Source organism: Globicephala melas, chromosome 15 (genome assembly GCF_963455315.2).
Source record: "Globicephala melas chromosome 15, mGloMel1.2, whole genome shotgun sequence".
Classification (NCBI taxonomy): domain Eukaryota; kingdom Metazoa; phylum Chordata; class Mammalia; order Artiodactyla; family Delphinidae; genus Globicephala; species Globicephala melas.
In genome coordinates this window covers 21,749,379-21,772,411 of record NC_083328.1, presented here as the reverse complement: position 1 = coordinate 21,772,411, position 23,033 = coordinate 21,749,379, and the positions used below count along the sequence as shown (strand labels likewise).

The following is a 23,033-nucleotide window of genomic DNA, read 5'->3' as shown; positions in this document are numbered from 1 at the left end:
AGGCACTCTATAAGTGTGGCTAACATCATTCTCATGATAAACACAGGAACACATGCACACATATGCTCACACACACAAGATACAATTAGCTGCTGCCCAGACATTCAAAGCACACGTTAAGTGGTCACTTTCAAAATTTTCTCAAAATCAAGTTAGACTTATTGAGCTCTTTTTGGGAGACAGCCTTCTATATATATATATGTATGTTTTGTCATTCAATTTTCCCCCAAACTCCATGATGTTGCCATTTTATGATTGACGAAACCAAAACTGAGAAAGACACATAATTTTCCTAAACTGCCAGGACTTCTAAGTAGTGCTGATACAATGTGAACCCTGTCCTTATGACTCCAGAGTCCAGTGTTCTTTCCATAAAGTACCTGCCCATAAAACAAACATTTCTGAGATCTTACGATGAGCATTACATAGTACCAAGTACTTCCATTTCTCCTTTTTCTTACTTTTCCCTCAAAGTTTGGCTTTCCATACCTTCAAAATAACCTTGAGGCTCCTCATTCCTTACATTTGCACTCTCTACCATAAGGTATATATACAGTTTCAAATAGTGTTTGGAATAAATGAGCCAGTGACAGAGTTTGAGACTTTAGACGGAAATGGGGTTATTACCAGGTCTCCTATAATAGGATATGAAACCCCATGTCCCACAAAAAACCCAGCAACTGTATGTAACCCAACAAAGTAAAGAACTCTGGAAGAGGCCTGGTAGGGTGCCCATGAGCCCCATGACCTTGTGGGTGAGTAGGAGACACACCTCCCTTTAAAATTTTGTGTGCTTTAAGTCTACCTGTGTCCAAAAACATCAAAGCAATAATTACAGCTTTCATTTATTGATGTATATTAGCTGTTGGCACTGTGGTAAGCACTTAATAAGCATCATCTTCCCAAATCTTCTCAACAATGGAGAAGATGAATACAACTATCCCAAGTTTTATGACTGAGGAAACTGAGAAACAGGGAGGTTAAGTAATTTGCCCATAGTCACTCAGCTTGGTCAGTGGCAAAGTTAGAACTTCACCTGATTATGGAATCTGCTCCGTGGCTTTAACCAAAAGCCTACATGTAGTCTGAAGAAAGATAGAAAATAAAAAAAATATCTGCCAAAGAGAATGAAACGTCCATCATCTCCCCTCTGCCCCGGGCCACCTCACCGGCACCAGAATTGCTTGCTGACTTAATCTTCTGTTCAGCAATTTCCAAGTGAGGATGCAGTCCTCAAATCCCTTAATCAACTTCAAGTACATAGGGTTGCCAGATGAAACACAGGATGCCCAGACATACTCATCCTAAAAAGTTATCTGTTGCTCACCTGAAATTCAAATTGAACTGGCTGTCCTGTATTTTTATTTGTTAAATCTGGCAATATGGGGAGAAGAGGTCAGCTAGCCTCTAGGTTATCCCCATCTTTGTGGTGTTAACAGCTTAGAGTCTCAATCTGTTGCTGGAAGTTTTCACACGTTTGTAATTCAGAGCCCAGTGTTTCTGGCAGATCTTTTCTGAGGCTTGAAACAGTTGCTTATCCAGGGACTTATTTTATTGATCCATCCAATGGTCAGCAAGAGCCAAGTCCTTGTGCTACTGAGAGATGCTAAGATTCCCACCGTTGGGTAATATATAGTGTGGTAGATAGAGAAGGCAGCCAACACACAAGGAAACCCAAAATCTGGCTGGTCCTACAACAATGCAAGTGAAAGGAACTAGAAGATTCACAGAGGTTCCCCTAGATGGCACCCTCGAACAAAATTTCCAGTGAAGGCCTCAATTCAGCTTCCCAAAGCAACACCCACCAGGGAAGGAGGGTTGCCGTTTTGTCCTAAAGAAAAAAACCCTCCAAACCCAAACAATAACCAACCCTTTCCTGGATGGGGCACCCATCACACTGCAGCTGAACAGAAGGCATGAAAACGGACAGGACTGCCTGAAACGTAAAAATTTAGGGACACTTCTCCGTCCATGTCCTCCTATCTTCACCATCAGCTCCCCCCTTCTTGGCTCTTGTGGAGTTAGAGCACGATCCCTTAGCTTATTATTATTATCCCCAAGCTTATTTCTCTATCCACCAGCCTGATTATTTCTAGAAATATTAGTTGGTAGAAGTAATACATCATTGGTGGGTGGGCAAAATCAGTGAAAGAAGTCAAAATAAAACTGTATCGCATATTTGAAAGTTGCTAAGAGAGCAAATCTTAAATGTTCTCGTCACAAGAAAAACAATTCTGTCACTGTGTATGGTGACAGATGTTAACTAGGTTTATCGTGGTGATTATTTTGCAATATACACAAACATCAAATCATTACGTTGTACAGCTGAAGCTAATATAATGTTATATGTTAACTATACCACAATATAAAAATAAACAAAAAAGGGCTTCCCTGGTGGCACAGTGGTTGAGAGTCCGCCTGCCGATGCAGGGCACACGGGTTCGTGCCCCGGTCCGGGAAGACCCCACATGCCATGAAGTGGCTGGGCCCGTGAGGCATGGCCGCTGAGCCTGCACATCCAGAGCCTGTGCTCCGCAACAGGAGAGGCCACAACAGTGAGAGGCCCGTGTACCGCAAAAAAAAATTAAAAATAAACAAAAAAGGAAAATAAACCAAGTAACCATGATCAGAAAAAGAAAAGCACAATACGTTAAATATTTTTGAGCTCCTCCTATGTTCCCGATAGGTGCTAAGGTCTTTACAGACATTACTGCACCAGTCCTCACTACAACCCTGTGATTGCTTTGATCTTTCCTAAAGTTATTTTTCAGGTGCCTACGGACACAAGTCACAGAGGAGAGACAGATCAGCAAAGGTCCCTGGATGGAAAGGGCATGAGAACTGTGCAGCAGCAGGCCAATGCTCAAGTCTTTCCCTCTCCATTTTACAGATGAAGCTGAAGCTCAGCGAGGTTAACTCATCCACACAGTAAGACTCTGCCCTGGGGTCAGAGTCCAGGACTGTTGGACCTCGGTTCATGGTCTTTACGAGTTTGTTCTATGGTAGTTGTTCTCAACCTAGACAACTGTGCCCCCCAGGGGACATCCGCCAAGGTTTGGGGGTCTGCAGGGAAGGAAAGTACTACTGGCATCTAGCGGTTGGAAGCCAGGGTTGCTGCTAAACATCCTACAATACACAGGACAGCCCACTCAACACAGAATTTTCCTGACCAAAATGTCAATAGCGCTCGCTGCCCCTTGAGAAACCCTGCTGTATGGGCTGAATTTCAGGCCAAGGAACATGTGTTCTGGCTCTGACTTGAAACTGAAGGATTTGGGATTAGACTTTTTCATTTATAAAATGGAGATACTAATCGAACCGATCTTTAGGGATCTCACTGGCTCATGATATCTGCGTTTGAGAAGTAATGGTTAAAACCTTCCAGTCAAGGTCGTACCTCTTCACTTGTCTGTCCTGAGCTCCAGAGATGCTTCCAGAAGAGCTGGTTCAGGGTATTTAGGCAGGGGAAGCCCTGAGACCCTGGGAAAACCCGTTCTCAGCTGCCAGTCCACCTGTCTCAGAGATGGCCTGGGCGCCCTCACTCCAAGCCAAGAGTGTAGGAAGGGCAACTCTCTCTGAGCCTCAGTTTCCTCACGTGCTCCTCACTCGTGGCTTGTCCGGGAGGCTCCAAAAAGCTGAGGGAGACAGCGTCCTTTGCAAGAGCTGCAGGCGGAGAGAGCCAAGCGGAGGGGAGGGGAGGGAGAGGAGGGACGGCGCGGGGCCGCGCGGCGGAGGAAGAGTGCCGGCGGGGGTGGAGTGAGAAAGCGGTCTGGCGCTTCACAGCCGCCGCTTGGGCGTGTCTCCTCTAGCTGCCCGCACACGCAGCTCGGCCTGCAGCGCGGCCGCCGGGACCAGGTGAGAGCTGGCAGCTTGGGCGCAGGGGACCCGGCTGGCTAGACAGCCCCCTCGCCGGGCGGGACAAATTTTGGAGGAGGGCGGGGGGGGGGGTCGGTTGAGAGGATAGTCGGTGTCCCACGCCCGAAGCCTTCAGCACGACGTTTGGTAATAAGGGGAGTCTCATCCCTCCGAGCCCCTGCGAGACCCCCATACACACACACACACCCCTACACCTACTACTACATTTGGTAAAAGGGTTGCCATCCCCATCCCACCCGGGACCCTTCCCCTTCTTGGGAAACCCGGTTGGGAAGACTCCGAACTCCCTCTTTAGGATTAATGAAAATGGGTGCCCTCCTCCCTCCCGGGTTATTCTCTACGGAGGGCCCCTCCCCCCTCACTGCAGAGAGGGGAACTCCAAGTACCACAGGTGGGATTCTCCTCCCCAAATTAATGACGGTGTACTCGACTCCCCGCCCCCAAGCTCCCATTTCTCAGCCTCGGTGCCCCCTCGGGCGCAGAGCCCCCCTGTGTACCTGTATCACCCCCCTTTTCCCCTCTCCTTGGATCCCAAGAAACTGGCCGCCTGTCCCCTCTCGCGTTTAGGAAGGCTGAGAGACTGGAAACAGATGGGGAGGGGGAGGTCTGATAGGCCCGAGGCGCCCGGCGGTTCCCGGCCTCAAGCCGGAGATGCGACCCCTGCCCCGCCCGGCTGGAATGCTCAGGGTTTCCGTTTGCCCCGGGAGGGGCGGTAGTGGAAGAGCCGGGGGCTTTTGGAGGGGTGGGGCGTGGAAGGGGAAGGGCGGGTTGGCTCGTGTTCTCCTGGCTCAGCCCGGAAGGCGCGGAAAAGGCAGAAGGCGGGAAACTGTGCGCTGCGTCGGGTTAAGGGGTTGCCGTCTTCCCTCCTCTCGAGACCTCTCAGTGCCTGGGGAGGCCCCTCCGAGGAGTGAGTGACTAGGGGGTCTGGGGATTGGTGGCCCGGTGGTTGCGTTCCACGATGTGGCCGCTGGCATTTTATCCACGCTGGCCCCTGTTGGACTCCCCAAACCGGTCCGGGTGGCGCTTGGGTTTCCAAGGCCCTGGGAGACCAGTAGGGGAGCTGGGCTTGTTTCTGACCCTTGCAGATTAGAGCTTAGGGGAATTGAGTGCTGGGAACATCGCAAATTCAAATCTGTGCCAGCTGTAGCTTCAGAGACAGTATGGGAATGGGAGTTTAGTCCTGCCCTGTTCAGGGGATTCCTGTTTCACAAAAGGGATTGTAGCAGAGAATCTCTAGCTGGGGAGATTAAAATGTGCTTTAATTTGGTGCTAGACCCTATAGATATTAGGAGATACCTCTTCCCATCTCACATAATTAGCATGGGGGACGTTCAGTGTGGTAAATAAATGTGAGCATCTCTCAGTTAATTTTGTCCACTGTGACAGAATCTTTTAGGCGTTTGTGCTATAGGTCAGGAGATCAGTTGTAAGGGAGAAATGGAAAAGATATCTGTGTCCAGCCCTACAGTGTTATTCTGGGAAATATAAAATAACAATATATTAGTTTATATGAAAATTAAAAAGGGTTTAAAAGATAGATATCTAACTTAACAAAAAGCTTTTATTAAAAATAAATAATTATGTGAGATTGGGACAGTCCTGGAAATTCCAGCCTGTTGAGTCACAGGGTATAATTGTGGCAAAGTCTGTCCATCAGGTGCCTCTCTTGTTACGGAGCTGAGACTTACAAGTAAATAGAGAATAATTTATGGCACAATGTAATTGGGAGCCAACCTGTTTAGTGTATTGGCCACTGTTACTTGTTTGAAAAAGTTTTTCTGGCCAAAAAAAGAAGGCAATAGGACTTGAAATAGTGTATTCAGCTTTCTTCCACATTCTTTTCACAATTTTGTCAGGCTAAAAAAATAAACATAAGCTCTCAGAGACAATACCATTAACATTTTCTTATATGTCCATCTAGATCTTTTATTTTACTATGGATATATACATAAAATACATAAATACATATATGTATTTTATCTTATGGATATATGCATAAAATATGTAACAATATATAGTAGTCTATAATTTTCTCACATCATAGATATATTTTTATTTCACTAAATAAATATCAACATCATTTTAATGGCTATACAATACTCCATTCTATGAATTTATCATTATTTAACCTATTTCCTATTAGTAGACAGCTTCTTTCCACTGTTTTACTATTTATTATGTATTAGAAACAGGGGTACACTGCACATCCTTTTGGCATGTTTTGATATAACTGATTATTTCCTTGAAGTTCCTGGAAAGTAAATTGTTGGATCAAGGTGTGTGCAATTTGAAATTTGGATAGATATTGCCAAGTTACCCTCCATCTGCATGCCCACCGTCAGTGTGTGAGGATAGTAGAATCGCTTGTTGGGTCAGTTGGGTGAAGACCACTAATGGTTTAAGATACTTTTCATTTCCTCCAGCAAGAGACAAGGTGACATGAGAGATTTGACTGTGCCCTGCACTGAAGAGCTTACTGGTAGAATTAATCCCTAAAGAGACCTGAAGTGGGTTTCAGGATGGTGAAAGAAGAGCCCCCAAGTACTTCAAAGGACTTTCAGGAGCTGCAGAGGAGGGTGTCTTTGCTGATAGCGTCTGTCCAGAGTAACTCAAAGGTCAGTTTCCAATCAGAGCATATAATGGAAGATCCCAAAATAATACTAGCTTAAACTAGTTATTTCTCTCTTAAGTAGAAGAAATTTGGAGGTAGGTCAGGAATCTTTCTAACTCACCACCTTGTCATGTCTGAGTTGTGACCTTCAAACTCACTGTCCAAGATGATTGCTAGAGTATCAGCCATTGTATCCATATTCTAGGCAATAAGATGTGGGGAGAGAAAGACTTGCATACCACCTCCAATTTAAGGAGACTTCCTGGAAGTCATACACGCACAGAGCTTCCAGTTGCATCTCATAGACCAAAATTTAGTCTTATGATCACCCCTTGTAGCAAATGCAATTCTTTAGCTGGAAATAGAGGCAACTCTTAGTCTGTGCCACAGATACCATCCTTTTTTTTGTTTTGCTGTTAATTTTGACCTGTTACCCTGAAAATGAGAGGCTAACGTCTACTTTGAGCCCAGTGTTCCACTAGAAATTCAGTGTTCAATAGAAATACGACATAAGCCACATAAGTAATTTAAAATTATCTAGTAGCCGCATTTAAAAAGTAAAAAGAAGCAGGTGAAATTAATTTTAATATGGTATTTTATTGAACCTATCTAAAGTATATTTCAACATGCAATCATTATAAAAAATATTAATGAAAAAAGTTATTGAGATGTTTTACATTCTTTTTTGTACTAAGTCTGAAATCCAGTCTGTATTTTACACTTAACAGCACATTTCCATTTGAACTAGCCATTTTACAAGCGCTCAATAGCCATTCAATGGCAATGGGACTTGAGATAGTATATTCTGCTTTCTTGAACTTTTATCTTTATTGCTTTCTTCTATGTGCCTTTCAGCATTTTTTCAGGGAAAAAATAATAGCTCTCAGAGATAATATTATTAGCATTTTGTTGTATGTTCTTCTAGACTTTTTTTCTATGCAATATACCCATAAAATACATATGTATATGTAAGAAAGTGAACTGGTTGGTGATCTGTTTTTTTGTATTGCATACCACTAGTGTCTATTTGAGGAGCCAGACCTTTGCAGTCTAGAGCAATATACTCTATAGAGATCTTTTCTGAACTCATCCCCAAATGCCTCTGGCACTCTTTGTGGATTTAGCAAGATATTTTTAGGTTGGACAAGCAGCTTTCTAGCCAGCAGACTGAGACTCTTGTTATTAAAAGTTAGCTCCATGAGAAAGGTCCTCATACTCATCTACATGTTCAGTTGATTCTCGTTATATAATTTGTGTTAGTTCTGTTCTGTTGAGTCACCTCAAACACTGAATTAGCACATACTGAACAATTGCTCAAATGGGAAGTACAGGATTAGGTTCTGGCAAACTTCTGGTGGCAACATTTTCATCAACCAATCAAACCATCACCTGTTTTGTGTGTCTTTTTGTTTAAAGGCACCTTTATTCTGTAGATATTATTGATTCATTAACACTGAACTCCAGGCCAGCAGCCTGTACTATACAGGCAGCTGTAACTCTTGCCTGAACGAAGTTTATCTAATACACGTACGGTATTTTCTCTATAAGGCACGTCACAGCCTTCTTATGCTTAGGAACACTAGACAGCACTGCTACACATTTTAAATGTCAAAATCACCAACAGAAAACATAAAAATGCAGAAAAAGGTGGCACGAAATAAACCATGAAAAGGACAGTTGTATAAAGAGCTAAAACAAGAAGGCAGAGTGTTGCCTAGCTTGGCCTCAGCTGGGAACATGTGCGTCAGGTGGCTCACGTTTTTCACTGCCGTGTGCACGTCCATGAAAGCAACCCAAAGTGTTGATTCTGGGGTTACAGATCAATTTTAGTGGGTAGGCAAATTCACAGATATGGAATCTGCCAATAATAGGGATTGACTGTACATTAATTAACCTTGGTTGAGCACTTATTATATGCAAAGCACTGTGCTCCGCACTTGGCATATCTTAACTTAGTTCATATTCGTGTCTACCTCCTAAGGTAGGCATTTCAAAGCATGTGAACTCTGACTTCTTGACATTTCTTCATTTTTTCACCTTAGCTCCTCAGCCATGGTCATTGGAATAGATGTGGACTAGATAACTTCCAGGGCAGTTGACTCCCGGGATGATGGGACAGATCATCAGTTGGCTAAGCCCTGATGTTCTTCAGATAGTCCTGAGGTAGTTTCTTTTAAATTTTTAAATTATATTAATTGAATTAATTATATTAATTGTGTTTATTGAATAGAGTAATATTGGCAGTAGAGGAAAGGAAATCACCTGTAAGCCCATCACTAACAAATCCAGTGGTGGTATTATCATTACTGTTGTTATTGTTATTATTATTAGGACCCTTTAGTATGTAATTTTTAGATCTAGTGGTTTTAATTGTGGCAGATGTAGTTCTATATTTTTATTTTTGCTTGATATTGTATATTGGTGTTTTTCCATATTAAAGCATAGGTCTTCTGAACAATGGCTTTTCTTGGTGGTAGAACCTTCCCTCAGAGTGACATACCATAATTTACATAGTCATCCCCTTGCTTCTATGATATTTGGATGATTTCTTTCCCCCAAGTAATTTATAATCTTTTCTCAGAGTTAATAAACCCTTTGAGTTCCAGATAAGAATAGATGGCTTCCAGATGGAGTGTTTGTGAAACAACTCTGTCATCTCTTCTAGGAAACCTCTGGAATGTCAAGTCTTAATGGTCTTACTTTTAGACTGACAGAGTCAGAAACCTGTCCCAAATAGGTTAAACAAGCAAACAAACAGTGAGACCTGCCAGGGCTTTGGGGAAATGTAAGGCTATCATAGAAGCCAAGGCAGGAAGTAAACAGGGCAGAGCCTCAGGAGGGGTTAGAACCAGAGTCTGGCGGGTCACTGGGGTCAGAGATAACTCTCAGTGCCCTCTCTTGAGACATACTATTCCTCATTGTAACTCTTCCTTGTGTATCAGCTTCATTCTCCTCTCTTTGCAGCCTGGCTTCCTTTGCTCTTCCATTCACATGGGCAGACATGATCGCCCAGGATGGTACCTTCGACTCCTCATGTCTCCTCCAGCTCCCAGCTGAAATCCTCTATGGGACCTGGTCTTGGGAGTGCTTGATTCCTAGGAGCAAGAATCTGCTTGACCAAGTCACCTATGGCCAGGGAGGTGGCAGTTGGGCTGGGGCTTTCCATTTCACTGGTATAAACATGGCTTCAGGGGCCCACCCCTGCTGTGAGAGGGGGCAGTTTTCACAGAGGAGGGAAGAGAGATGGAACATGGGCTGGGCAGATGTCCTCCCAATGGTATCTCCTTCTGTGGATTACCTAGGACAAAATAGTTTTGCTCTCATGCTGGCCCTTTCCTTCCACAAAGAATGTTTTATTTATTTATTTATTTTTAATTATTTATTTATTTTTTAATTATTATTTTTTGGGGACAAAGGATGTTTTTGAATTACCTCCTTGGCACCTGTATTCTAATCCTGAATCACAAGGACCAAAATCTGGGAGAAATTGTCACACAGCACCTTGGACTTGTCATTACCAGTGGTTTTAAATAATGCTGACCCCTCTGCCCTCCACCCCTCTGGTAGCAAAGACAGTGGATACTGATTATCTTTTGCATTCTAACACCGGGGAATTGGCCTCTCTTCTGAATAGTTCCAGATGGAGCCTTCATGTCCTTAAACACTGGCCATGTTGTCCCTATTTTGGAACCTCCCATACTCATGTGTGCATTTTAAAATAAATCACCTGTGTTTGACCTTGGGCAAGTTGCTTGGGCTCATTGACGCTCCATCTCATCTTCTCTAAAATAAGCAATGCCAGGCTCATAGCTTTGTTGTGAGGATGATCTCAGATGTCGTTTGAGAAGGCCTTAGCACAGAGTCTGGAACATAATGGTGCCAGTCTGTCCCAGCCTGGCATTCCTGGGTTATTTAGCACCGCACCATGCCTGTAAAATCTAGGTTGGATAACCTGTGTCTGCTTCCAGGAGGGCGATGGAAAATGTTGCTGCATAATAAGCTCTCCCACTTTCCATCCTTCCATTGTGTCACCCTCTGTTGCCTGGGAGCATGAAAAGTGAATTGCTATAGTCTAATTCCCGGATTTAAATAATGTTAAATTTTGCCTTGTTATCTACCTCATAGCATTGTAGAGAGAAAAAAATAAGGAGGTTTATTGAAAGCTCTTAAAAGAGTGCTTGGCACTTGAATGTTTAATGAATGTTCTCTCTTATCATTAGGCATAACTGAATCATATCTTCCTCTTCTGAGACAGACTGGTCCGAGCAGGGCCATCCTCCCTAGGGGAAGACAATTGCTGGGCTTAATTGTCTGCATCTTAAATTGGTCTCTCTGCATATCTGAATAACTTTCTATTTTTTCCTTGTAGGGCCCAGATTTAGAAGAGGCTAAGAAAAAATTAGATTTCTTAAGGACTACAAGTAGTCCCTTCCTGCTTTTCCCCTCTTGGATCCCTATGCCACACTGTCTTCTGGTCCTGTTGAATTTTCTTTTGTCGTTCCACTTTCATACTGCATCTCCTCCTCCTCCTTGTCCCTCCCTGCCATCAGCCTAGTTTTGGCCATCATTATCTCTTGCTGGCTTCCCTGCAAATCTTCCTCATTGCCTCTTGCACAGGACCACCAGGTTCATCTTTTTAAAATTATTCCTTTGATTGCATCACAGTCCTGCTCAAATGCCAATAGTTCGCTTCTTGTTTTTTTTTCTAGGTAAAATTTGAGTGAGCGCTTTTCAACAGAAATATTATGTGAACCACATATATAGTTTTAAGTTTTCTAGTAGCCATATTAAAAAACATAAGGGTTTCCCTGGTGGCACAGTGGTTGAGAGTCCGCCTGCCAATGCAGGGGACGCGGGTTTGTGCTCCGGTCCGGGAGGATCCCACATGCCGCGGAGCGGCTGGGCCCGTGAGCCGTGGCCGCTGAGCCTGCGTGTCCGGAGCCTGTGCTCTGCAACGGGAGAGGCCACAACAGTGAGAGGCCCACGTACCGCAAAAGAAAAAAAAAAACATAAAAAGAAACGTAAAATTAATTTTAATAATATATTTTATATAGCCCAATATATCCAAAACAATATAATTTCAACATGTAATCAATATTGAAAAATCATTGATGAGATATTTTACATTCTTTTTTTAATACACTCAGTGCACATCTCAATTCACATGCTGATTTTCCATTGGAAATACTTGGTCTCTATTTAGATTTCATAAAATTGATAATTGAAAAACTTATTTGAAACATACCCACCTTATTTGAAATGTAATTAAAATTTTTTCAATGACTGAATCAAACATCAGTTTTTAAATTTAAATTAGATTAAAAATCCAACTCATCGGTCACGCTAGCCACATTTCAAGTGCTCAGTGGCCACATGTGGCTTCTGTGCTGGACAGTCTGGGTATAAAGTCATAAGCCTGGCATTCTGGTGTTCCAGCCTCATCTGCTCCCCCGCCACTGTGGTTACTGGATCTCTTGATTTTAAGGATCAGACAGAGCAGTTCGGTCTGTCAGGTGACCCCTGGAGGTTTACTAAGGATACACGTGGACTAGAGCTGGAAAGCAATCAAGACCTGAGACAGCTCGAAGGACCATCCAGCCCCACTCCCGTGGCCCCTCTGCCTCTCTCTCACCTTCAGCCGCCCTAACAGGAAGATCTCACTGGGTTCTGATCCTAGAGTATCCAAGCTGGGTATTTCCAGCTCAGAGGTGATTGCTGGCACAGTCAATCACAGTCAATCGCCTCTGGCGAGAGAAGCTGAACAGCCAAGTCTTAGATAGCTTTTGTCAGAAAGCAGTAGCTGGAGGCAGTGTAGCCAGTAGGTGTTACACCATTTTGGGCCGGGAAGTGAAGTTTGTCAATGCTGAAGCCCCAGGACTGAGAACAGTGGCTTTGTGGAACAGCCTTTTCTAGTTAAGCACAGTGAGTCCTGTGCTTTGTCACCATCAACTTGAGCTCCAAAATCCTCCTGCCTTCCAGCTTGCCCACAGTTTCCTCCATTTGAATCACTTGGGTGAAGAACTCTTTCTAGGAGAACGTGTGTTTTGGTTAGTGGCACCCGCCATCACTGAAGCTTAAATTACGTCTTCAGTTCACCTGCTGGCCTACATGGCCCTAAGGAATGAGACACAGGAAGAACCAGTTTTGATGGGGAAAAGTTCTGGAATGATAGGAGCTTTCAAGGGAACGGGAACTAGCATGCCAGCACTGAGGAGTGAGATGGCGTGGACCCTAAGAAGAGGGGGAAGCCCATCCTTGTGAGGATGCCTAGGGCCAGCTCTGTATTAAAGCAGCCCCCCCAACCCCCCACTGAGCCAGCTCCAGAACCCTTTTGCCTGGTGGAGGAAGATAACTTACTTATTAACAAAGCATAAGCTTGCAGTAGTCATCAGGCTGTTGCCTGACTGTGGTATCCAGGTTGATGACATAAAAACATTTTCTCCTAATGAAGTGGCAGCCACTGCAGACATCTGAAGTGGAAAGATTTAGCTTTGAATGCCTAGATTTTGCCACTTGGAAGCCGTGTGACTCTAGGTGAGTCATTTCGTCCCACTGTTTCTCAAACTTTAATGTGTGTACAAATCACCTGGTGATCTCATTAAAAAACAGAAGCTGATTTGGCAGGTCTGGGTCAGGGCCCAAGATATTGCATTTCTAACAAGCTCCCAGGTGATGCCAAGTAGCTAGGACTTAACCTCTCTGTGCCTCAGTGGCCTCAACTGTGAAGTAAGCAGCCAATTGTACATATATCACATCAGAGCACACATATGCTGAGGATGCCTTCTGAGAGGGTGTGTGTGAAGCAGTAGAGCCATGCCTGGGTCTTTCCTCCTTTCACAAGACTTGAGGTTGGGTGGGGCCCTCAGACTTGCCCCCTGTCCACAGCTGCCTTAAGTTGTTGCTGGGGCAACTCATGTCTTGGCAGGATTATTGTTGACTTCTTACCCATGGGCCTCCCAACTTTATAACCTTGGCTTATACTTCCTATAGCTCGGGTGAATTTATCAATCTGGGGTTCAGACATGGCATTCAGTCCTGCTTGTCTCCTTTGCCCACAGGTGGTCGCCTTCATGAAGTCTCCAGTGGGCCAGTACCTGGACAGGCATCCTTTTCTGACCCTCACCTTGCTGGTGTTTGCTTCTGTGTCAGCCGTTCCTGTTGGCTGCTTCCTGCTCCTCGTGGTGCTTACCTCCCTGGCTGCGTTTTTGGGAGTCATATTACTAGAAGGTATCCTACTCAGTTACTCTCCCCCTTGGAAAATGACTCACTTGGGATGACAGTATTTATTGGGCATCTGCCACTCTTGTCAAAGGTTCCCGTTCTTGTCAAAACCACATCGACCAAGGCAGGTTGTCAGAGTAGTTAAAACATGGGCTCTGGAGTCTATTAGAATCCCACCTCCCCCAGTGTGATTTTGGACACATTATTTACCCTCTCTGAGCCTCAAATTCCTCATATGTAAAATAGGGATATAATAATATTGTCTCAGAGAGTTGTGAGGATTGAAACTTACAGTTGCATGAAGTACTTAGCACAGTCCTTGGCACAGAGTAGCTTCTCCATGAATGCTAACTATTGTCATTAAACAGAACATTAAAATCCACTCCACAGATAGTTACGGAGCACCTGTTGCATGCCAGGTGCTTGCTATGTACTGAGGTTCCCCCTTCTCCACCTTTCCTCCTGAAGTCCCACTGCCAATTGTCAGCTTCTCCCTGAGTTGCTAAGTTAAAATTACTATGAAAGTAAAATCTGATTGGCTCAGTTTGCCTTTTCAAATCAGATCACAGTCCACAAAGAGATGGTTGCCATCTGCTCAGGTGATCACCTCTGGCTCATTCTATGGCTTCCCAGAGCTAAGAGCACCCAGGGTTGCTTCCCTACCAAAGGGATTGTGGACAAGGCAGTTTACACTTGAAGAAGAAGACAGGCACGGTAGGTGGATGAGCCAAATACAGTATGGCAGAGTGGTTGTTCAGTAAATATTGATGGATAGATGGGCGAAAGATGAATCAATATCAAAACAAAGGTAAATTTAGAAAGAAATAAGAGAGCCACTACCCTTTTGTGGTATCATACAAAGCTTTACAGGAGAGAGCACTTTAAAGATGTATAACGACTTTGTCCCAGAGTAGACAAGGAAGGGCCTTCTAGGCAGGAGGCACAGCATGTGCAAAGCTGTTCCACTTGAGAGCGGTGGTCCTGCAACTTGAGTCTGCATAAATCTTACCTGCTTTTTGAACATGTGGACTTTCATGTATCATCCAGAGATTGTTATTTAGTAGGTCTGGAGTGGGGGCCAGAGATGCAAATTTTCAACAAGATTCCCTAATGCATCTGATTCTGATACAGGTGGTTGTTAGCCATCCTTTGAAAAATACTGATCTAAGATTTTGTAAATCTTTATGAAAAGGCAGCACGTCTGTTTACATACTCTACTTTCCTTCCTTTCCAGAGTCCATCCCTGAAACTATCACTGTGGAGTACTGGGTGGGCTATTTGACAACTCGTGAGGCAAGGGAAAGGATGTCTGCCATGCAACATTTGCCATGTTATTAGTTCCGCTTTGGAAAGAGGGAGTTTGTTATGAGGAAGGAAGAGAAAGTGTGCTGGGCAGACAACAACTGCTGAGTCACATATATGATAGTCATTTAATTGTCATGTCAACACTTAGAGGTAGTTATTATTATATTCTTTTTACAGATGAGTTAAACTAAAGCTCCAGGCGGCCCAAAGTCTCACCATAAGTGACTTAACTAGGATCAAACTCAGGCATGTCAACTATGAAAATCCATCCTCTTTCCATGGTACCTTTTATTATTTTTCTCCCATAGACCCCATGTTATAAAAATGTATTTTCTCTGCACTTATTAGATGGTAATTCATTAATATTCCCATTAAAAACTTATTTAATGGTGGGTAAAATGACCATTCAGACCTGTGGTTACTGTGTGATAGTTGCCAGGCTGGGTTGTAAAGGATGTAATCAAAAGTTATGTTTAGATTTGACTTTATTTAGCCTGCACAGCCTTTATTTCCATAGGTTGTAGGTAAGTGTAAGTTATAGTATTTGGTAGGCAGTTTGAAACACTGGTCATGATTTACCACCCCCATTACTGTCTTGGCTAACTCCTTCTAGAGGATTCCATTAGGAGCCCATCCCTGACCTTGAGAATGAGGGAGTTTCAAATTCACATTCTTGCCATGGGCAAGACAGGTAACAAAAGTGAGCAAAGCGGTCCAAGAATGATACAGTTGGGAACAGTGGGGCCTGGAAGAAACCGGAAGGCCAGCAGTTGTTGCCATGCAGTGATGCTCACTTGGGTATCGAGATTGCCTCCTTTTTAAGCGGTACCAGAAGTCTGGATTTTTGTGGAAAACCTCCTCACTTAAAACATCTGAGTTAACTGTTGTTTTAAACACAGTGGTGCAGGGTCTGGTGTTTTCAGTCTGTTTTAGATGAATGATTCTTTGACATGCTTTCTTCTAGGACTGGTCATCTCTGTGGGCAGCCTCTCACTGCTTTGTGTCCTCTGTGGCTTGGGCTTCGTGTCACTCATCATGTCAGGGACAATCATAGTGTCCTACATGGTAGTCTCCAGCCTCGTCAACTACTGGTTTTCTCCCAGGTAAATACATGTCAGTGCAATAATTTAATCTTTACTACTTGGGGAGATTTTCATAAGTAACACCCTAACCCTGGTCACGTCATACTCAGTCTCTCAAGATAGGAGGTGTCTAGCCTCTTCACATCTCTGCTTAAAAAGAGGTAAGATTTCCTTCTCTCTTTTTTTTTTTTTTTAATTATCAGGTAGGAATGCTTTGGTGGCAAGTAATGGAAAACCTAAGTAGATACTAGCTTAAACAAATAGGGATTTATTTTTATTGCATAACTGGAGATAGCCCAGTCCTGGCACAGCCTCTCTAGTGTCATCAAGGTACCAGGCACCTTCTGCCTTTCTGTGTTGCCATCCTTACCCCACTGGCTTGTCGCCTCATGGCCACGAGAAAGCTGCTGCTGGCTACACCAGCTTCGTTCAAGGCAGGATGAAGAGAGGAAAAAAAAAATGAGTCCTCACTCACCAATTGAGTCTGACCGTTTTTGTCAAGTAAATGAAATCTTTCCCAGAACCTACCCCCTTTCTTATCCCAACCAACCTCATTGGCTGGAATTTTGGCAGATAGCCACCGTAAGCTGGAAGGGAGGCTGGGAAACGGAGTATAAACCCACAAGGAGAAGGGCCTTGGGAATGTGCCATAGCTCCCCCGCTTGGGGTATAAGTGTTATTAGCAAGGCTACTTGATATTCAAAGAGAATCCATAGAGCCAGTTAAGTTAATATCAATAGTGCTACCTCCTCTCTCACTTACCTCTGAAACCTACCATCACTGGGCTGAAAAAAGGCAGACCTGTTTCTCTCCCTGCCCCATCTCCCTTCTGTTAAAGATGTAAAGAAATGGTCAGTTGATTAGAATTAATTAGAATTTGAATCCCAGCTATGCCATTTTTTACCTGTGTGATCTTGAACAAGCTGTTCAACATCTCTGTTCTCAGTTTTCTTCCATTGGTAAAATAGGGCTACTCCTTGCTCTGCCTCTCTCACTGGATTGTCATGAGGACACAAACAATAATTTGGAGAAAATGCAGTATCCAAATTAGAATGGGGAAAAGGATCATAACCCCTGCCCCTAATTCAGGTATTTTGACCTCTCGGGCCCCCAGTTTCCTCATCTGTAAAGTCAGTGTCGCCCAAAATCTGGTGTGGTTGCAAGAAGCAACCAAAACTAAACAAACAAAAAACGACATTCATTCCGCCATATATACTCTCAGCATTGCTCTTTAAAGAGGCCTTAGAGCTGATCATTTCCTCTTGTTGCCAAACAGACTGTGGACACAACACAACTCCAGTGGCGACTGTTAGCTGGCCATGAAGTCTACACACTTAGAGGGGCTCTACCAGGAATGACCAGCTGAACGGAACCAAAGCTTTTTTTCAAGCACCTCTGGGAAGCTGTTGGATCATCCTTGCCCCTTGGGATTATGACTTAGAAGGGACTGGGTAGTCAAGCTTTTCCTGGAGGTGTCCTCTAGCTTTTTCACTTATTTGTAGGGTCCTGCAATGGACAGTTTTGGGGATCTTGTTGCTCTTGGTCAGTTCCATCAGCTGACCGGCCCTCACATGGAGAATCAGCAGAGAATCTCGATGGCGTGGCGGCTCCTCGCGCCTCTCACCCCCTCCTCCCCAGAGATGCACACCTGAACTTGGCAGGGTTCTGAGCCTCTACAGGCCGGTGACTTGACCTCAAAGGCTCAGATCTTGTATCCGAGGCCCCAGTTTGGGACAGCCACAGATTGTTTTTCCTTTTTCTTTCTTCCTTTTTTTTTTTTTAAATGAGAGCTGCTTATTTCTTCACTCATTTGAAAAGAGAGGTGGGGGAAGAATCTAAAACAGAACAAGCTCTTCTGCCTTATTAGTCTTTTATCAGAAAGACAAACAACATTTAGGAATAATAGCTTCTCAGACAAAGTTAGAAAATAGAGTCCAAACTTAACCTTACGGCCAAGAGCATTTTTTTCTAAGTCTAAAGGTATGGTTTCCACTGTTGAGTATTGTTAAGTCATGTTACTCTTTAAAATATTTGCACTTGATACTTTTTTATTGTTTTAAGGACTTGTCTTGTTAAACCATTTCTTCAAAAAGTCCCATGAAAATGATAAAGGACTACAAAATTTTTTTAAATCCTATGGGATATCTACTTCAGTGGTTTATTCCCTGTGGTATTTTATTTAAAAATATTTATTTAGATGAGCTTTTTTCCTTCACTCTATTTCAAAATACCCCCTTTCTAGACATCAAACCCATTTTTTCCTTCTGTGTCAATTTCATGGCAGATCCTGGGTAATAAAGCTTTTTTAGTTGCTAGTGATAGACACTCAACTCAAAATGGATTTAAAAAGTGGGGGCAGAGGGGGATGGATTCGTTTCACTGAACTAAAAAGCCGAAAGGTAGGACTTTAGGCGCTGCTGGATCCAGGGGCTCAAGTGGTGTCACTAGGCATCTCTCTCCCTTCATCTCTCAGCGCTGCTTTTCTCAGTGTGAGCTGAGTTTTAGGCAGGCCCTCCCCATGTGGAGGTCCCAGCAGCTCTAATTTTACATCAGCCTTGTAGTTAGCACTCCCTATTGGACAAGGAAGCTGTTCTTTTCCAGTAGTATATTTAGATTTTTGGCTCCGATTAGACAGACTTGGGTCATGTGAGCAACGCCAAACCAAACACCGTGGCCAGGGTGGATGGAATATGCTGACAGGTCAGGGCTGGGACATGTGTGCATTCTGGAACCAGGGGAGGGGGTGGGCCAGCCCCACTGGTTCTGCATAGGTGGGAGTGCTAGCGTATGTAGAGATGGGAGGACAATCCGATCCCAAAGGAGTATCGCAAGGAAAGGGAATGTATGCCAGGCAGACAGAAGCAAATACTTGCTCTTTGATTCAGGAGGGCACAAAGGCCTTCATTTGGTTCTCAGACTTTTCTGTATCCCATGACAGTCAGCCACACCTGTCACTAAAGGGGCCTTCAACTCTATTAGAGAACAAGAACTGCCTTTTCCTGCCAATACATGGGGGTGTTAATATTAACAGTTACTATTTACTGAATGTTTCTTTCTGACCTGCAAGTGTCTGCTAGTAGCTGTCTAAGCTAAATACCCTGCTGGGTTCTGAGGCTTCAGAAAAGAAGAATGAAGAGGGCCCTGGCCTCCTGAAGTTTACTTTCTAATGCAGGAGTCAGCTAACAAGTGTATTAGTTATCTATTGTTGCATAACGGTTTACAAAGAGCACTTTTGTCATCCTACATTTTCGGTGCGTTGGGAGTACAGGCCTGGCTTAGCTGAGTCCTTTGCAAGACTACAACAGCAGCGCTGCCACGTTGCTTCTCCTTTGAGGCTCGCCTGCGGAAGGATCCACATCTGAGTTCACATGGTCATTGCCAACATCCATTTCTTTGTAGGCTTTGGGGCTGAGGCCCTCATTCCCTGTCATATGGCAGCTCACAGCCTGACAGCTTGCTTCTTCAAAACCACCCAGGGAGAACGTATCTTAGCAGGATGGACATCACATTCTTATAACGCGTAATCATGTATGCATAATCACATACATCCCATCACTCTCACCACATTCTGTGGGTTAGAAGCAGTCAGGTCCCACTCACACGAAGAGGAGGGATCACACAAGGGAATGCATACCACAGTTGGGGATCATGGGCTCCACCTTAGATTCTACCTGCTACATCAAGTAAACAAAATATTAGATTATTATGATAAGTGCATTGAAGAAAGTAGAAGGGGCAGGCCATGTCAGCCACAGAAATCTTTTCTTTGAACCACATAATGAGAAGTTGCCACTGTGCTAAGAGCTGGGGGCGGGGGGGGGGGGGCAGGTATTCCCAGCAGAGGGCGCAGCAAAACAAAGGCCCCAAGACTGGAAGGAGCTGAATGTGTTTTAGGAAAAGAAATATCAGTGTGACTGGGCTTGGTGAGTAAAGGGTAAATGGAGGAGAGATAGGAGCCCATCAGGCAGGACCTCGTAGGGAAAGAAATTTACAGCAAAAAGCAAAGGGAAGATGATGAAGAATTTTACACTTTGCATTAAGAGGGATATAATTAGACTTGGATTTTTAAAGGTCACTTGTGGCCAATGGATTGGGAGTCAGAAGTCCAGTTAGCAGGTCTGTGGAGGTCCAGAGCAGAGGATGGTGTGGCTTGCACTAGAGTGGAAGTAATGGAGACCCTCCTCATTTGGAGAGCTAGCAGCAGTTGGTGATGGATTGTATGTGGGTAGTGAAGGAAAGGGAGACACGAGGATGGCACATAAACTTTTCATTTGAGCCAGTGGGTAGTCAGTGGCACTAGTTTCTGATACGGGGGCTGTGTGAGTAGTCAGAATCTGCTTTGCTCACGTTGAGTCAGATATGCCTTTTTGACACCAAGAGGATGTGACAGATGAGCAGTGGCTTAGAGAGTAGGTATGGGCTGGGGATACAAGGTTTAGGAGTATTTTCAGTACTGAGAGCTTTACACAGCCTTCTTACGGAATGCTCTCCTGAGAGAAGCCAAGAGACCATTTTAAAACATATTTCTGATCCCATAAACGGCCTTGCTTCAAACTGCAGAGTGCAAGTTGCCTTTCCACTGCACTTAAAAGCGCTAACTAACTCCTTCCCATCCCAAGCTGCACCTGCCAGCTTCTCATTTTTCATATTCCCTTAGCCTCTGGATTTCAGAGGTGAATGAAACGAAGGTTCAGAGCAGAAATGATTCACCAATTCTGCCAGGAAACGTGGCATCTAAATCAGAGCTTTGCAATTCAGGCTGTCTGTCACACTGCCTGGAGCCTGAGGCCTTTGCCGATCAAACGAAGTAAAATACAGAACCCAGCACAGTGCTTGCCCATAAACAACAGTTGTCAAAGTGCGAGATGCACCATCGTTTGAAACTGAGTGGAATAGTCGTAAGGTTAACCATGGGGAAGATAGTAATATTGAATTAGCTTTGTATGGTGACACGGTAACTAGACTTATTGTGATGACCATTTCATAATGTACAAAGACATGGACTCACTGATGTACACCTGAAACTAACATTGTGTGTCAATTATACTTAAGTAAAAAAAAGGTATTGTTGGCCTTCTAGGCACAGTTCAATGTGTTCCTTATTTGGAAAGGTAATTAAAAGCACGAAACTGACTCTATACAGTCGGAATGTTAATTTATCAGTATAACTATAGGTGTTTGTTTTTGCCATGAGTCGGGTGCTATATTAAGCCCTCTACACTTCAATACACGTTTTCAGTCAGTTCTCACTACCACTCATTTTAGAGATGAGGAAGCTGAAAGATTGAGAGGTTAAATTGTTTAAGGGCACATAGAAGCAGAAGTGGGACTCAAGCCCAGTTCGCCTGACTGAAGAGCCCACCCTTGTAACCAGTGTGCTATTAAATGTTAATGCCTCCAACTGCCTTTAAGGCCTGGGATGTGGACCCATGCCCTAAGAGACATTGTCTGCAGCAGTTCCTATAACCTTTGCTGCTGTGTCGAATAACTTCAGGGATCCCTGTTTTCATAAAATAGGACGTGAACCGTTGGTTCTCCCTAGAGTTGTGCACATAGAAGTACTGTTTCAACCACCGCCTCTGCATGGATTCTACTATCTGCTTCTCATAGAACAGGAGATTCATCCTGGATGTTGTGACACCCCAGCAAGGTATGATCAGGTGTGAGTTGTCACAAGGTTGAGGATGACTAACTACTTCACATATTCTGCTGTGCTTCCTCGAGCAGGAGATAACAGGTGGAACTAGAGGGGGGCGGAATTTGAGAATAACCTGCTTTTTCTTACCTATTCCACAGCATCCCCCAAAACACGTGTGTGTGTACAGGCACACACATACCCTGAGGGATTAAATATGTGTGTGCACACACATATACCTGAGTAATTAAGCATGTGTGCAAATACACACACACACACACACACACACCCCCTGAGTGGTTGGTAAGAATTCTGATAATTACAAATTATTGAAGTGCTTTCTTTGCCTTCTTAGGGGAAAGATAGGAGGTGGGGATTACATCCAAATCTGGCATGCCTCTTGGATATGTCTTTATGGTGAATATTATCCATCGTGTGTGGAAGTTGAAAATCAATGACATTGGAGCATCCCACTCCCCACCTCCTGTTTCCAAACATTTCCACCTTCCACGAGCCAGCTCAAGGCTCATCCCTCAGTGAAGTCATGTCTCATTTACACTGTCTGTACACTTACAGCCCTCATGGACCAGGCATGGTGAGCAAATGACAACTTCTCTGGGCATTGGTTTCCTCAGTCAGTAACGAGAATGCCGCCCAACCTGTCATTGGGAACTGAGGCAAGTGATCTCTAAATTATAAAAGTGCTATAAAACACTAGACGATTAAACCCTTGCTTGACTAGATTGTCTCTTGTTTGCCACTATTCCCTTATATTTGTCCTTCCTCCCACCTGCCCTGCCTGCCTCCTCTCTTCTAGTGCTCTGGGAATGGAAACAATGTCTGTATCTTTCCTTTTGGGTAGACCAGAAACTTAAATATAGAAACCCCTGCACAATATTTTGCATTGACTAGAAAGACTGAGGAAGCTGAACCTAGAGGAGTTATCCATCGGGGGTGACGTTTCCCACCGCCACCCTGGGACATTTGGCAGTGTCTGGAGGCATTTTTGATTGTCATGACTGTGTTTGGGGGAGATGCTGCTGGCATCTAGTGGGTCAAGGTCATGGATGCTGCTCAACATTCTTCAATGCACAGGACGGCCCTTTACAACAAAGAACTAAGGGGCCCAAACACCAGTGCCAAGGTTGAGAATCCCTGATCTAGACAAATAATGAGAATTTAGAGCATTAGACCACACAGCAGCAGAGCTGGGCTTGAGACAGGCTGGGACCTGGGGTCCTTTGCTGCTGTGCTGCAGTTCTGCAGTGCTTGCACCTGGACACACCTCAAGCAACAAAATACA

General features: G+C 44.1%; 1 protein-coding gene across 3 annotated transcripts; it reads left to right on the top strand.

Annotated features, from left to right (window-relative positions):
• Window positions 1-3,762: 3,762 nt before the first annotated feature.
• LDAF1 (lipid droplet assembly factor 1) lies at window positions 3,763-22,384 on the top strand. 3 transcript variants are annotated; one of them, XR_011376761.1, is made up of 5 exons: window positions 3,763-3,855; window positions 6,300-6,491; window positions 13,546-13,714; window positions 15,191-15,294; window positions 15,978-16,003. XR_011376761.1 is itself a non-coding variant. In XM_070043744.1 (5 exons), the coding sequence occupies exons 2-5, from the start codon at window positions 6,396-6,398 to the stop codon at window positions 22,335-22,337; spliced, it is 435 nt and encodes a 144-aa protein (XP_069899845.1). In that variant the 5' UTR covers window positions 3,763-3,855; window positions 6,300-6,395; the 3' UTR covers window positions 22,338-22,384. The 3 variants fall into 3 exon arrangements, 2 of the variants coding, with proteins under 2 accessions (XP_069899845.1, XP_069899844.1); XM_070043744.1 differs by lacking the exon at window positions 15,191-15,294 and adding an exon at window positions 22,307-22,384 and having other exon boundaries at window positions 15,978-16,116; XM_070043743.1 differs by lacking the exon at window positions 15,191-15,294 and adding an exon at window positions 17,372-19,887 and having other exon boundaries at window positions 15,978-16,116.
• Window positions 22,385-23,033: the final 649 nt, after the last annotated feature.

What these genes read in the sequence shown, in the direction of transcription:
- LDAF1 (XM_070043743.1), top strand. Translation starts at nt 6,396, where the DNA reads ATGGTGAAAGAAGAGCCCCCAAGTACTTCAAAGGACTTTCAGGAGCTG. An exon ending in CTGTCCAGAGTAACTCAAAG is followed by an intron (nt 6,492 to 13,545) that starts GTCAGTTTCCAA and finishes CTTTGCCCACAG; the next exon opens with GTGGTCGCCTTCATGAAGTC. An exon ending in AACTACTGGTTTTCTCCCAG is followed by an intron (nt 16,117 to 17,371) that starts GTAAATACATGT and finishes GTTGCCAAACAG; the next exon opens with ACTGTGGACACAACACAACT.